The sequence below is a fragment of the Borostomias antarcticus genome (assembly GCF_949987555.1).
Source record: "Borostomias antarcticus genome assembly, chromosome: 2".
In the NCBI taxonomy this organism is placed as follows: domain Eukaryota; kingdom Metazoa; phylum Chordata; class Actinopteri; order Stomiiformes; family Stomiidae; genus Borostomias; species Borostomias antarcticus.
In genome coordinates, this window is record NC_140235.1 from 9,413,725 (window position 1) to 9,428,097 (window position 14,373).

General features: G+C 51.1%; 1 protein-coding gene across 1 annotated transcript in view; it reads right to left on the minus strand.

Moving 5' to 3' along the window:
• The window catches only part of unc5b (unc-5 netrin receptor B), a gene marked incomplete at both ends in the record, with an annotated part of 62,524 nt that overhangs the window by 14,696 nt on the left and 33,455 nt on the right, over positions 1 to 14,373 (minus strand). Inside the window, 6 exons of the mRNA XM_084461459.1 lie at positions 3,112 to 3,276; positions 3,564 to 3,731; positions 4,029 to 4,209; positions 4,526 to 4,629; positions 5,111 to 5,254; positions 5,947 to 6,171. Of these exons, the coding sequence (XP_084317585.1) occupies positions 3,112 to 3,276; positions 3,564 to 3,731; positions 4,029 to 4,209; positions 4,526 to 4,629; positions 5,111 to 5,254; positions 5,947 to 6,171 (987 nt within the window). The remainder of the gene's footprint in view (positions 1 to 3,111; positions 3,277 to 3,563; positions 3,732 to 4,028; positions 4,210 to 4,525; positions 4,630 to 5,110; positions 5,255 to 5,946; positions 6,172 to 14,373) is intronic.

Below are 14,373 nucleotides of genomic sequence, written 5' to 3' on the forward strand. Positions count from 1 at the left end.
TTTGTGTCAGGTGGGTGTGTGTCTGTCTATGTTGTGTGTCTGTGTGTGTTTATATGCATCTCCCTGATTTGTGTAAGCCTGTTTGTGTCAGGTGTCTAAGCATGTACACTGTAAATTGTTATGCTAATTTTCAACAATTGAATATGTCTTTGGGGTCCTCAAAACATGTCTGAGTATTTTTTTTCCTGAAAATACCACTCAGAATAAGCATCTTAGCATGCCTCTAAACCCCTCTGTTTACCACGAGATCAGATTTAGCGGACTGAGCGTTTTTTCATATGCAAATGAGCTCAGCTAAGAGCAAGTCGGCAGAATAGAGAACGGGGGCTGTTGACGGCGCTATGCTACCTCAAATATAGCTGGCTAGCCTGGACCATTTACAATCGATGCCAATGTGACACATTTCATTGTCCTCTCTCCCTGACTAAACATGATAGTGCCCATGTTATTATCTCCACAGTTGCATGCTGTTACCAGGCTATATGACAGCACTCGACTACAAACAAATAAAGCTAGATTATGTAGGCAGAGGGGAATCCAATGATGTCCACTTCTTAACATTTGATCATTTGTAATGACCGCTCGATGAACTAGAAGTCTTCCAATTTCATTCCACTAACGTTACTCTAGTCTAACATGAGACGAGCATCTGGGTTGAGGCAAAAAGGGTGTTTGTTTGTGTTAGCTAGCTAGCGTTAGTACTATATGCAAACAAACACACAGCATAACTATTTACAGTTTCTGCATGATTTCCAAGGACAGTTGGTATTGCTTGATCATTCAGAAAGAGTTTATCTGAAAATCCTGCATTGTACTGACCCAGGTTGGAAAAGCAATCAGGCAAAAAATGGCTAGCACACACTGCCAGTGTTTTGCCAATTTCAGCGGGAATGTTGCCATCAAAAATAAAATTGATCCACTCATCTCTTGTCATTTGGGCTTGGGAGACGATCTGTGCTGCATTTTCCGTGCGAAGAGATAATGCTAGCTAGCGGGACCTGCAAATAATGTCCACCTTTATAGCCAGATAAACGAATACAGGTGATTGGAGGTATTCCGATGGGGGCGGGATTATTATAATAGGTCCCTGACTGTGACGTAAATTGACACTTGAGATTTGAATGGCTTGCTAGGACTGACTTTTTTTCTAATGTGTTCGTTTCAGCTGACCACAACAAAATGACTGGGTTGTTTCACTTCATACTTTGTCTGTTAGTAGGCCCATCAGACTCAAATGTATATGCAAAAACAATTAAAAAGTTAGTTTTGCAAACATGGACCCCTTTAAAATCTTAGATTTGGAAATATGAGATTAATTCTCTTGTTTTAAAAGTTATTCACTAGTTTCTATCTTATTTCTAGACTCAAATCATCTTATTTTAAGATTTCTTATCAAGTAAAATTATCTTGTCTTATCTAATCTGCATGGATAGATAATTTCACTAGTATTAAGTAATTTCTCCTCAAATTTAGTATTTATTTCTTGTATTTTAACTAATGTTTTTTTGCAGTGTATTTGTTCAGAGTTTCCATCTGATCTGTGTGTGTCATTGTGTGCATCTGTGTTTCCAGTGTGTGTGTGTGTGTGTGTGTGTGTGTGTCAGAGACTAATGCTCTGTCAGCTGTGTTCCACCCAGCCCGTCACAGACTGTGGGTCAGCCCAGCTCTGACTCAGGCTGCGTTCCCAATCGCATACTTCTACTTCTTACTACCAGTACCTACTACAGCTGCCCTTAGAAAGTACGTACTTTGCAAGCAGTAGGCATCCAATTGGGACATACTACCTTGTCATAACATTGCGCCTTGAAATTTGCCCACATCCGTCACTGTCCATAACACAACATTCTTCTACAGCTGTCACGACTCGTACATGTGACGCACATTTCCGCTGCGCACAGGATTGTGGGTCAGAATAGCCAGAAAAGCCTGCTGGCTTGCATACTGCAAAATATGACCGGATGTAGTAGGACATCCTGGTATTTTTGCCATACTGCATGTGGCATACTATGTATTGGGACATACTACATCCTGTTTTGGCATACATACTATACTAAGGTATTATGCAAAATGGAAGCGTTTAGGAACTACAGCAACCACTTTAAGTTACTGAGTGGGGTCGCCAACGCCCTGCTGACTCAAGAGCTGCAAAGTTCCTAACCTCCCCTAGCATTAACATCAGCACAAAAACTATGCGCTGGGAGCTTAATGACATGGGTTTCCATGGTCGAGCAGCTGCCTGCAAGCCTTAGAACACTAAACGGTAAGCATCGAATGGAGTGGTGTAAAGCACACCGCCACTGGACTCTGAAGTAGTGGAAATGTGTTCAGTGGAGTGACGAATCACACTTTTCTATCTGGCAGTTTGATGGACGGGTCTGGGTTTGGCGAATGTTAGGAGAACGTTATCTGCCTGACTGCATTGTGCCAACTGTAAAGTTTGGTGGAGGAGGGATAATGGTCTGGGGTTGTTTTTCTGGGGTTGGCCTAGGCCCCAGGTTCCAGTGAAGGGAAATGTTAACGCTTCAGCTTACTAAGACATTTTGGACCACTCTATGCTTCCAACTTTGTGGGAACAGTTTGGGGAAGACCCTTTTCTGTTCCAGCATGACTGCCCCAGTGCACAAAGCAAGGTCCGTAAAGGCATGGTTGGGTGAGGTTGGTATGGAATAACTTGACTGGACGGACAGAGCCCTGACCTCAACCGCATCAAACAACTTTCGGATGAATTAGAACGGAGATTGTGAGCTAGGCTCTCTCGTCCAACATCCATCTCGTCCAACAAAGACATACTCCAAAATCTTGTAGAAAGAGTGGAAGGTGTTATAGCTGCAAAGGGGGAACCAACTCCATATTAATGCCTATGAATTTAGCATGGGATGTCATAAAAGCTCCTGTAGGTGTAATGTGTAGGTGTCCCAATATTTTTGTCCATTCTGTCTGTCTTTCTCGTCTCACACACTGGAATCAATAGGGACTTCCCTAAAAATACAAGCCCCACCCTCCCCGACATTCCAGGCAGACTGAAGCAAACACTAACATTTAACCAAAGCAGTTTCTAAAAGAGTATACCTCCTCCGTGTGTGTGTGTGTGTGTGTGGTCATGTGACTCACTGCGTGTGCACAGCCCCTCGGTGCAGTTCTTGCTCTCCATCATGCTCCCGCTACAGTGGCGCCCGCCGTTGCGAGGGGGCGGGGCTTGACACTCCCGGCTGCGCCAGTGGGTGCACTCAGTCCCACAGGCCGACCACTTGGCCCAGTCTGTCCAGCCCCCGTCCACTGGTTGAGGGGGGAGGGGGGAGGGGTTCACATAACAAACGCACCTCTGACTGACTCGCTCCGACATAACAAGCTCTTCATCTTAGCTAGCTCTAAGGTCACATGTCAGCTCTTACAAAACATGTGTGAGCTGTGTTTGTGAGTGTGTGTGAGAGAGTGTGTGTGTGTGTGTGTGTGTGTGAGTGAGTGTGCATGTGTATGTATGTGTGGGCGCGCTTGTGCGTGTACAGTATTTGTGTGTGAGTGAGTGTATGTGGCGCTTGTGCGTGTGTGTGTTTGGTCCTCACCTGGACAGAGGGTGGTGCATGTGACCCTCTGGAAGGGCGGGCCCTCACAGAAAGATCCTCCGTTGAGCGGCGCAGGATTGGTGCAGCTGCGTGTCCGTCGCTGCCAGCCCCGCCCACAGCGTGCATTGCACTCTGACCATTCGGTCCAAGAGGACCAACCTCCGCTGACTGACAGCAGACAGAGCCAATCAGAAAAGCTGACAGTTGGCGAGGCAACTCATTATCTCCAAACTACAGTTACAGTAAGTCATCACTAAGGTTAAGACTGTGTGTATGCATGTGTGTGTGTGTGTGTGTGTGTGTATGCATGTGTGTGTGTGGTGTATACATGTGTTTGTATGCATGTGTGTGTATATGTGTAAGCATGTGTGTGTGCGTGTGTGTGTATGCATGCGTGTGTGTGTGTGTGTGTATGTGTGTGTATGCATCTGTGTGTATATGTATGCGTGTGTGTTTGTGTGTTACCGTAGACGATGAGTGTGGCTGTACTGCTGCGTCTCTTGGCCACCACGTTGCGCGCCACGCAGGTGTAGTTGGCCGTGTCGGACAGACGCGCCTGCTTGATGATGAGGTCATGGTCGATGGTCATCAGGAAGTTGGAGTCCAGTGCCGGGTCGATGGTCTCCTCGTTCCTCAGCCAGTCCACCTGAGAGAGACGGGAAGAGACCAGAGTGAGACACACACACACACACACACACACACACACACACAGACAGACAGACAGACAGACAGACAGACACACACACACACACACACACACACACACACACACACACACACAGACAGAAAGACAGACACACACACACAAACACACAGACAGATAGACACACACACACACACACACACACACACACACACACACACAGACAGACAGACAGACACACACACACACACACACACACACACACACACACACAGACAGACACACACACACACACACACACACATTACCCCCCCCCTACCTCAGCGGGGGGCATGCCCTCCGGGGGTCGACACTGCAGTAGTACTTCCTGCTCCAGCTTCACCTCCCTCCCCAGTGGCTCTTGCTCGAAGTTCTTCCGCAGGTCTGCAGGGGGCGACAAAGGGCTGAGGGTTAGTGACAGGACACCCAGAGTGACGCGCTGGTCTTCTCAACCAGATCTGCTGTCAGACACAAGAGACGGCTGCACCGCCAGGAATAAACCTCACTGTTTAGCACCATATCCTCATAAGCACGCACGCTGTCACTCACACACACACACACACACACACACACACACACACACACACACACACACACACACACACACACATACACACATACACACACACACACACACACACACACTCTCTCTCTCTCTCACACACACACACACACACACACACACACACACACACACACACACACACACACACACACATAAATCCCCACTGGGAGACTCATGTGGAGTAGACGCACCGTGGAGTACTCATGCATAAACAGGCCTATGGGAAATACAAACCCATTGTTATGATGCGCACACACACACACACACAGACACACGCGCGCCCGTTGGTGAGGTACTGACATGCGATGCGGACGTATGCGCGGCTGCTCTTGGTGGTGCCGGCGGAGCTCCAGGCCACGCACTGACACCAGTAGTCCTCCAGGCCAAATAGCTCCTCCACCTGGGTCCTGGACACCGAGATGTCCACCTCCCTGACCACCAGACCTGGACACACACACAGAGAGGCATATTAGGACTGTATAGTATTAGTTTACACAGGAGTGTTAATACCTTCCAGCACCATGTTTTTCTGTCAGCCTACGGGGTTAAGTCAGATGGTGTGTGTGTGTGTGTGTGTGTGTGTGTGTGTGTGTGTGTGCGTGTTTGTGCATATTCAGTGCTCATCCATCTCTGAACATCTTTGAATCTAAGCTTAGGGTCTTGCTAAATCAAATATAAACATAGCCCATAACAACATAGTACACAATGTCCTGATCTCCCTTCTTTTCATGCTGTTTCAACATGTCTATTGACTTTAACTAACTATATTAATACATTTACTATCACTACCTATTTTTTATTTTTTTTTAAGTTATTGTGTTATGCCACATCTTGTTTATTTTGTTGTGTGTTTTGTATTTAATTGCATTGTAATTAAGTAAGAGCTCTTGCATAAGACCCAGAGGGTTTCTACTTGCACCTATGGGCACTTATCTCTTCCTGATTTCCTGATTTTACATTTGTATGAATAAAGAAAAAAATATAAATATAGTGTGGTTGTGTTTGTGTGTGCAGGTGATTCAGTGTAAACTATATATGCTTTTGGGTGTGTCTGTGTGAGTGCGTGAGTGAATGCGTGTGTGTCTGTGTGTGAGTGTGTGTGAGTGTGTGTGCGTGTAAGCTTGTGTGTGTCGTACCCGTGACTTGGTCCAGGCTCTCCCGGGTCACGTGGTCGTTCTGGTTGACCCATTCTCCGTTACATTTGAAGTAGATCTGAGTGGCCGGCGCCGCGCGGCAGCGGAGCTGGACCGGACGGTTCTTCACGATGAAGCCGTCCTCCGGTTCCAGCTGGAACTCCGGGAGAGGTTCTGCCGGCGCTGATGGGAACGAGTCCGGGAGAACCTCGCTGTAGTCACTGCTCTCTGAAAAACACACACACACAAACATAGGCATGGTGAGAAACCTGGAGGGGAGTGAGAATGTGTCTGTGTGTGTGTGTGTGTGTGTGCAATATATTCGTCAGCGGAAGGGCGTGATAGTAGAAAGAAGCGTCCATGTGTGTGTCAGCAAAGGAGTGTCTCATGTGCATTAGTGGTGTGTGTGTGTGTGTGTGTGTGTGCGTGTGTGTATGGCCGTTTGTGTGTGCGTGCGTGTGTGAGCGTAAGCCCTGACAAGAGTGTGTGAGCGTAATTCACATGGACCTTTCGAGGTGTTAACAGTCCGCAGTGTATGCCTATCGCTCGTGTGTGTGTGTGTGTGTGTGTGTTTGTGGGAGGGGGGTTGACATTTGCGCTGCCCTCTGGTGTCAGTGTTATGCCCTGTACGCCCCCCCCAGCCCTGTCTGTCATGTTCCTCTGTGGGTGGGGGGTTTGGGGCGGTGGACAGGACAAGACGTGTCGTAATTCGGCGCATTAAAACCGACAGAGAGGTTCCCGATGGAGATGGACAACCAGCAGACAAGGACAGAATAAGCAGACCAGGGTACACACACCCTCCTATTCACCCACTGTGTCTGCCCTATCCGCACGCACGCGCCCATGCACGCTCACACAGAGCACCAACCCTCTATCTCTTTCAGTCAGAGATGTTTAAGTCATGTATTTTACGACAGGGACAGGATGAGGCAGAGTATGAAAAGCTCTGGGGCCTCGGCCAGGGAGCAGAGTGGCCCCCCAGGAGCAGAGTGGCCCCCCAGGAGCAGAGTCGCCCCCTAGCCGAGTCCTGGGTGGATCTGTCACCCTCGGTCTGCGTCAGCCCGTCACACACACACACACACGCACGCCGTCACACAGAGCAGTGTCCCCTCTGCTCCTGAAGAAGGACAGGTCACACACGCGTGCACACACACACACACACACACACACAAACATAATATGTCATAGTGTTGTCACAATACCAAAATTATGACTTCGATACGATACCTGCCCAAAATATCTCGATACCGATACCGAAACGATACCACGGTGAAAATCTAAAACATAAGGAAAAGTAATGGAATACAGTAATAGATGACAGAACATGGAACTTTAAATTGTTGGCTTTCTTTAGTGCTCTGTTCAGTCTTTTTGCATCTTTTGAGTCTTTATCATATTTCATGTAGCTTTCAAACACAGCTGGAAGGGAAGGCTGCCTCGACTGGGTGGTTTGGGATTGTGCTGGCTTCTGTTTGTCTGTGTGGGGAGAAATCAATAAATTATGCCTATGTTGTTGCAAACTGTGAGATAATCAGAAGAACTTGAAAATCTTATTATTATTATTATTATTAATTAACCCAGGCCTATTGAAGCATTTTTTCTATTCCAAATTATCAGAAGAGATAATTGTCTCACGGTTAACAGTTCTCTCGCTCTAGGAGGTCGGAGCAGGTATTGATTTTTTTGTCACACGTGCGCTAGGCAGAGAGCTAGGCTTGCAGCCAGGCTGCAGCTATGCTAGCTAAAAGTCTCATGCTACGGATGAAAATTAGCTTCTCTAGCTATCATCTGGTGCAATAAATGTATTGTGCATTCATACATTCAAACATAAGGTAGGCTAAATATCCTTCGGTTGTATACAGTGGTGTTGCTGCTGTGTGTCTTATCTTCACATCTTCAACATCACATTCGCTAACCTGTCGCTCTTTGAATTGTTTGTGTACTGTAAAAAGTCGGCATGTCTGTCTGCAAGATGCTTTGCCAGGTTGGTCGTATTGGCTCCCCTGGTTTGTATAGATTTGTAGCATCGTTTACAGATGGGCTTTGTAATGTCCGTGGGCTTGCCCTCACTGTCGGCTCTGTAAGCAAAATATGCCAGATTTCACTGCGCGCATCAGCTTTATCGACAAGCTGTGGATGGTCGACATTTGTACTTGTAGACATCTCAGGTTAGCTACCGTCCTCTCGAAAGAGGGAAAAACTATTGCAGAGTGAGAGAGCGAGGAGAGAGAGAGAGAGCGCGCGCACACCCACACGCACACACACACACACACACACGCACACACACACACACTGCCCCGCGACTCGGGGATCTTGGGAGAGAGAAGCAGAGCGCTATTAGCCTACAAACAAACACGGCTTCACTGTCGCATGAACGCGACTCAATATATACGGCTCTTATTAAAACACTGTCTTTCTTAAAGTATCGATACTTTAAATTTGGGTATTGTACCGTTTTTGGCGACAGAGTATCGCGGTACTTTTCTAGTATCGATACACCGTGCAACACTACTATGTCAATAAAGAAACACTCAAGCGTTGCTTCATTAGGCCGCTGTTAAAACTGGGCATCAAACACAGTCTCTCTCCCTCTCCCCTGCTGCCCCCCTCTGTCTCTCTCAAACACAGTCTCTCTCCCTCTCCCCTGCTGCCCCCCTCTGTCTCTCTCAAACACAGTCTCTCTCCTCCCCCCTGCTGCCCCCATCTGTCTCTCTCAAACACAGTCTCTCTCCCTCTCCCCTGCTGCCCCCCTCTGTCTCTCTCAAACACAGTCCCTCTCCTCCCCCCTGCTGCCCCCCTCTGTCTCTCTCAAACACAGTCTCTCTCCCTCCCCCCTGCTGCCCCCATCTGTCTCTCTCAAACAGTCTCTCTCCTCCCCCCTGCTGCCCCCCTGTGTCTCTCTCAAACAGTCCCTCTCCCTCTCGCCTGCTGCCCCCCTCTGTCTCTTTCAAACAGTCTCTCTCCTCCCCCCTGCTGCCCCCATCTGTCTCTCTCAAACAGTCTCTCTCCTCCCCCCTGCTGCCCCCCTCTGTCTCTCTCAAACACAGTCTCTCTCCCTCCCCCCTGCTGCCCCCCTCTGTCTCTCTCAAACAGTCTCTCTCCCTCTCCCCTGCTGCCCCCCTCTGTCTCTCTCAAACAGTCTCTCTCCTCCCCCCTGCTGCCCCCCTCTGTCTCTCTCAAACACAGTCTCTCTCCCTCCCCCCTGCTGCCCCCCTCTGTCTCTCTCAAACACAGTCTCTCTCCCTCTCCCCTGCTGCCCCCCTCTGTCTCTCTCAAACACAGTCTCTCTCCCTCCCCCCTGCTGCCCCCCTCTGTCTCTCTCAAACAGTCTCTCTCCCTCTCCCCTGCTGCCCCCCTCTGTCTCTCTCAAACAGTCTCTCTCCTCCCCCCTGCTGCCCCCCTCTGTCTCTCTCAAACACAGTCTCTCTCCCCTGCTGCCCCCCTCTGTCTCTCTCAAACACAGTCTCTCTCCCTCTCCCCTGCTGCCCCCCTCTGTCTCTCTCAAACACAGTCTCTCTCCCTCCCCCCTGCTGCCCCCCTCTGTCTCTCTCAAACACAGTCTCTCTCCCTCTCGCCTGCTGCCCCCCTCTGTCTCTCTCAAACAGTCTCTCTCCTCCCCCCTGCTGCCCCCCTCTGTCTCTCTCAAACAGTCTCTCTCCCTCTCCCCTGCTGCCCCCCTCTGTCTCTCTCAAACAGTCTCTCTCCTCCCCCCTGCTGCCCCCCTCTGTCTCTCTCAAACAGTCTATCTCCCTCTCCCCTGCTGCCCCCCTCTGTCTCTCTCAAACACAGTCTCTCTCCCTCCCCCCTGCTGCCCCCCTCTGTCTCTCTCAAACACAGTCTCTCTCCCTCTCGCCTGCTGCCCCCCTCTGTCTCTCTCAAACACAGTCTCTCTCCCTCTCCCCTGCTGCCCCCCTCTGTCTCTCTCAAACACAGTCTCTCTCCCTCTCGCCTGCTGCCCCCCTCTGTCTCTCTCAAACAGTCTCTCTCCCTCCCCCCTGCTGCCCCCCTCTGTCTCTCTCAAACACAGTCTCTCTCCCTCTCCCCTGCTGCCCCCCTCTGTCTCTCTCAAACAGTCTCTCTCCTCTCCCCTGCTGCCCCCCTCTGTCTCTCTCAAACAGTCTCTCTCCTCCCCCCTGCTGCCCCCCTCTGTCTCTCTCAAACAGTCTCTCTCCCTCTCCCCTGCTGCCCCCCTCTGTCTCTCTCAAACAGTCTCTCTCCTCCCCCCTGCTGCCCCCCTCTGTCTCTCTCAAACACAGTCTCTCTCCTCCCCCCTGCTGCCCCCCTTTGTCTCTCTCAAACAGTCTCTCTCCCTCTCCCCTGCTGCCCCCCTCTGTCTCTCTCAAACAGTCTCTCTCCCTCCCCCCTGCTGCCCCCCTCTGTCTCTCTCAAACACAGTCTCTCTCCCTCTCCCCTGCTGCCCCCCTCTGTCTCTCTCAAACAGTCTCTCTCCCTCCCCCCTGCTGCCCCCCTCTGTCTCTCTCAAACACAGTCTCTCTCCCTCTCCCCTGCTGCCCCCCAGCTCTCCTTCTCATTCTGTCCTCCGGTCACTAAGCTGTCCCCTCCACTCCTTCAGACGCTGGCTTCCCTGTCAATAAGCAATTGTGTTTCTCTGTCTTCCCCTGTCTTTGTACAGCATTGATTGCTCAAACACAACAAAAAAACACTGCCTGTCACTCTCCGAGCCAGAGAGGACACTGGGGAGAGAGAGAGAGAGAGAGAGGGAGAGAGAGGGAGGGAGAGAGAGAGAGAGAGAGAGAGGGAGAGAGAGAGGGAGAGAGAGAGAGGGAGAGAGAGAGAGAGAGAGAGAGAGAGAGAGGGAATGCGAGAGAGAGAGAGAGAAGGATAGAGAAGAGAGAAGAGTACACAGACAGAAAGAGAAGTTTGAGAGACAGTGGTTGAGACAGTGGGGGAGGAAGAGACTCCACCACAAGACAGAGTGGGAGGAGTGTGTGTGTGCGCGCGTGGATGTGTGCGTATGTGCGTGTGTGTGTGTGTGGATGTGTGTGTGTGAATGCGTGCGTGTGTGCGTTTGGTATGCCAACGAAGCAGACATAGTTTAATTAAAACACAGAGGAACAGACACAGCTCTCCAGGATGACAGAGCCGGGTGTGGAGGGGAGGCCATGTTTCAGGGCGGGGTGTGGAGGGGAGGCCATGTTTCAGGGCGGGGTGTGGAGGGGAGGCCATGTTTCAGGGCGGGGTGTGGAGGGGAGGCCATGTTTCAGGGCGGGGTGTGGAGGGGAGGCCATGTTTCAGGGCGGGGTGTGGAGGGGAGGCCATGTTTCAGGGCGGGGTGTGGAGGGGAGGCCATGTTTCAGGGCGGGGTGTGGAGGGGAGGCCATGTTTCAGGGCGGGGTGTGGAGGGGAGGCCATGTTTCAGGGCGGGGTGTGGAGGGGAGGCCATGTTTCAGGGTGGGGTGTGGAGGGGAGGCCATGTTTCAGGGTGGGGTGTGGAGGGGAGGCCATGTTTCAGGGCGGGGTGTGGAGGGGAGGCCATGTTTCAGGGCGGGGTGTGGAGGGGAGGCCATGTTTCAGGGCGGGGTGTGGAGGGGAGGCCATGTTTCAGGGCGGGGTGTGGAGGGGAGGCCATGTTTCAGGGCCGGCAGACACACAAACATCCATCAGGCCCCGGCAGCCGGCAATTTGTGTGGAATGGAGGCGCAGCCTTTAAGGCTCCCAACACGCCAGCTCTTTTATTACACTAATGATAGACAGCAGACAGCCAGGGAGCACAGCCACACCCACAACCCCCCCCCCCCCACACACACATACACACATACATCTACACAACCCCCCCCCACACACACACACGCACACACACATGCATCTACACAACCACACACACACACAGGCATCTGGGTATTCTTTTCTGTAAAGTGTAAACACACTGTCGCACACACATGATGGCATTCAGATGCTGTGAGTACATGTACAGTGTGAAATATTGTACCGTTGTATCCCTGTGGCAGAGAGATGGAGTGTAAGAGTAAAGACAGAGAACAGTTCAGTGATGCTTAAAGAAAGAAAGAAAGAAAGAAAGAAAGAAAATAAGTAAAAAGTCTATCTATACAACAGTGTCCCTTCTGTTGCCCGTGTGTCTCTCTCTCTCTCTCTCTCTCTCTCTCTCTCTCTCTCTCCCTCTCTCTCTCTCTCTCAGTAATGTTCATGCTCTCCAGTGCTGCAGTCTGACTGGAGTCTAAAACATCTGCACTTTATCATTACCTTACAAAGTTAGTCATTACTGTCCCTACTGAGCCCTGGCCGCCCACTGTCTCACACACACACACACACACACACACACACACACACACACACACACACACACACACACACACACACACACACACACACACACAGAAGGGGGAGTTGAAGCAGAAGGCAGACACAGACCGGGTCATGGTGTGTTCATTATCATACAGTATTTCGGGAGAGTTCTCTAAGGACAAACACAAACAAACATGCTTCCTCCTCCTCCTCCTCCTCCTCTCTCGGAATGGGTGTCTAAAGCCCTGGCTATACTTTCTGCGTCTGCAAGTACGCAAGCGTGCGCGTGATGTAACTGTAGTCACCAGAAGGTGTAGTGCGCGTTGTTATATCTCTTGTATGTCTTATGAATGTTACTGTATGTTTCAGCTCCATCAGGGGGGGGCGTCACCTTTCACCTGCAGAGTGATGCACGTCTCCTTATTTGGGCATACCTCCCAGAGTTGGGGTGTCCTCACGGAGTGCTCCTCAGGATACTGTAAATGAGCGACTGACGTCCGCTCAAGGGACTCCATATTCACGTATTACTCGCTGCACATGAAGTACTACAGGCACACACATACACACACACACACGCACGCCGGGTCCAGGCCGGACGCGAAAGCGCCGTGAAGCGCAGACAGTTTCCTTTCGGCGCCACGTTAACCAGTGTGTTCACTGTTCACACCTTTGACAGCCAGGCTCCTGCTCTTCTGTGTGAACAGCCAGGCTCCTGCTCTTCTGGTGTGAACAGCCAGGCTCCTGCTCTTCTGTGTGAACAGCCAGGCTCCTGCTCTTCTGGTGTGAACAGCCAGGCTCCTGCTCTTCTGGTGTGAACAGCCAGGCTCCTGCTCTTCTGTGTGAACAGCCAGGCTCCTGCTCTTCTGGTGAACAGCCAGGCTCCTGCTCTTCTGTGTGAACAGCCAGGCTCGTGCTCTTCTGGTGAACAGCCAGGCTCCTGCTCTTCTGTGTGAACAGCCAGGCTCCTGCTCTTCTGGTGTGAACAGCCAGGCTCCTGCTCTTCTGTGTGAACAGCCAGGCTCCTGCTCCTCTGTGTGAACAGCCAGGCTCCTGCTCGCTTCACAGAGCTCTGGCATCCAGTCTGAACACGGCGTTACATGCAAACACTCAAATCACTCAGCGAGTGTGTGTGTGTGTGTTTATGTGAGTGTGAGTGTGTGTGTGTTTGTGTGTGTTTGTGTGTGTGTGTTTGTGCGAGTGAAAGTCAGTGTGTGTGTGTGTGTGTGTGTGTGAGTGACGGGGTCGTGGGGTTGGCGCTGTGCATCCTCCTCTCCTCTCTGCTCACCGATACAGACCGACGGAGCGAGAGGAGCCATGGAGCTCCCTCCTCCACCTGACCGCACACACACCCTGCTCACACACACACACACACACACACCCACACCCTGCTCACACACACACACACACACCCTGCTCACACACACCCTGCTCACACACACACACACACACACACACCCTGCTCAAACACACACACACACACCCTGCTCTCACACACACACACACACACACACACACCCACCCTGCTCACACATACACATACACACACACGTGCACACACACATACACACACACACACACCCTGCTCACACTCACACACACACACACACACCCTGCTCACACACACACACACACACACACACCCACCCTGCTCACACATACACATACACACACACACACGCGCACACACACATACACACACCCTGCTCACACACACCACACACACACACACACACACACACACACACACACACACATACACACACACACACCCTACTCTCTCTCACACACACACACACACGCGCACACACACACACGCACGCACACATGCGTGCGCGGCTCTAATCGTGATCATTACAGGAACATTCCTGTCAGGTTATTCAGGGGATGTCACTCGTTCATTGGTCTAAATTAGCCAGCGTGTCGTTCTCCTGTTCCTGGTCCCCACGGAGCTCTGGGGCTGATGGACGGCCCCACACACGGCCTAATGAGGCTGACGCACCGCACCGCTCTCTGGAGCTCACACCCACAACTCCCTCTCTCCTCCTCCTCTCCTCCTGCTCCTCTCTCTCTCTCCTCTGTCTGGATCTCCTCCTGCTCCTCTCTCTCTCTCCTCTGTGTGGATCTCCTCCTACTCCTCTCTCTCTCTCCTCCTCCTCCTCTCCTCCT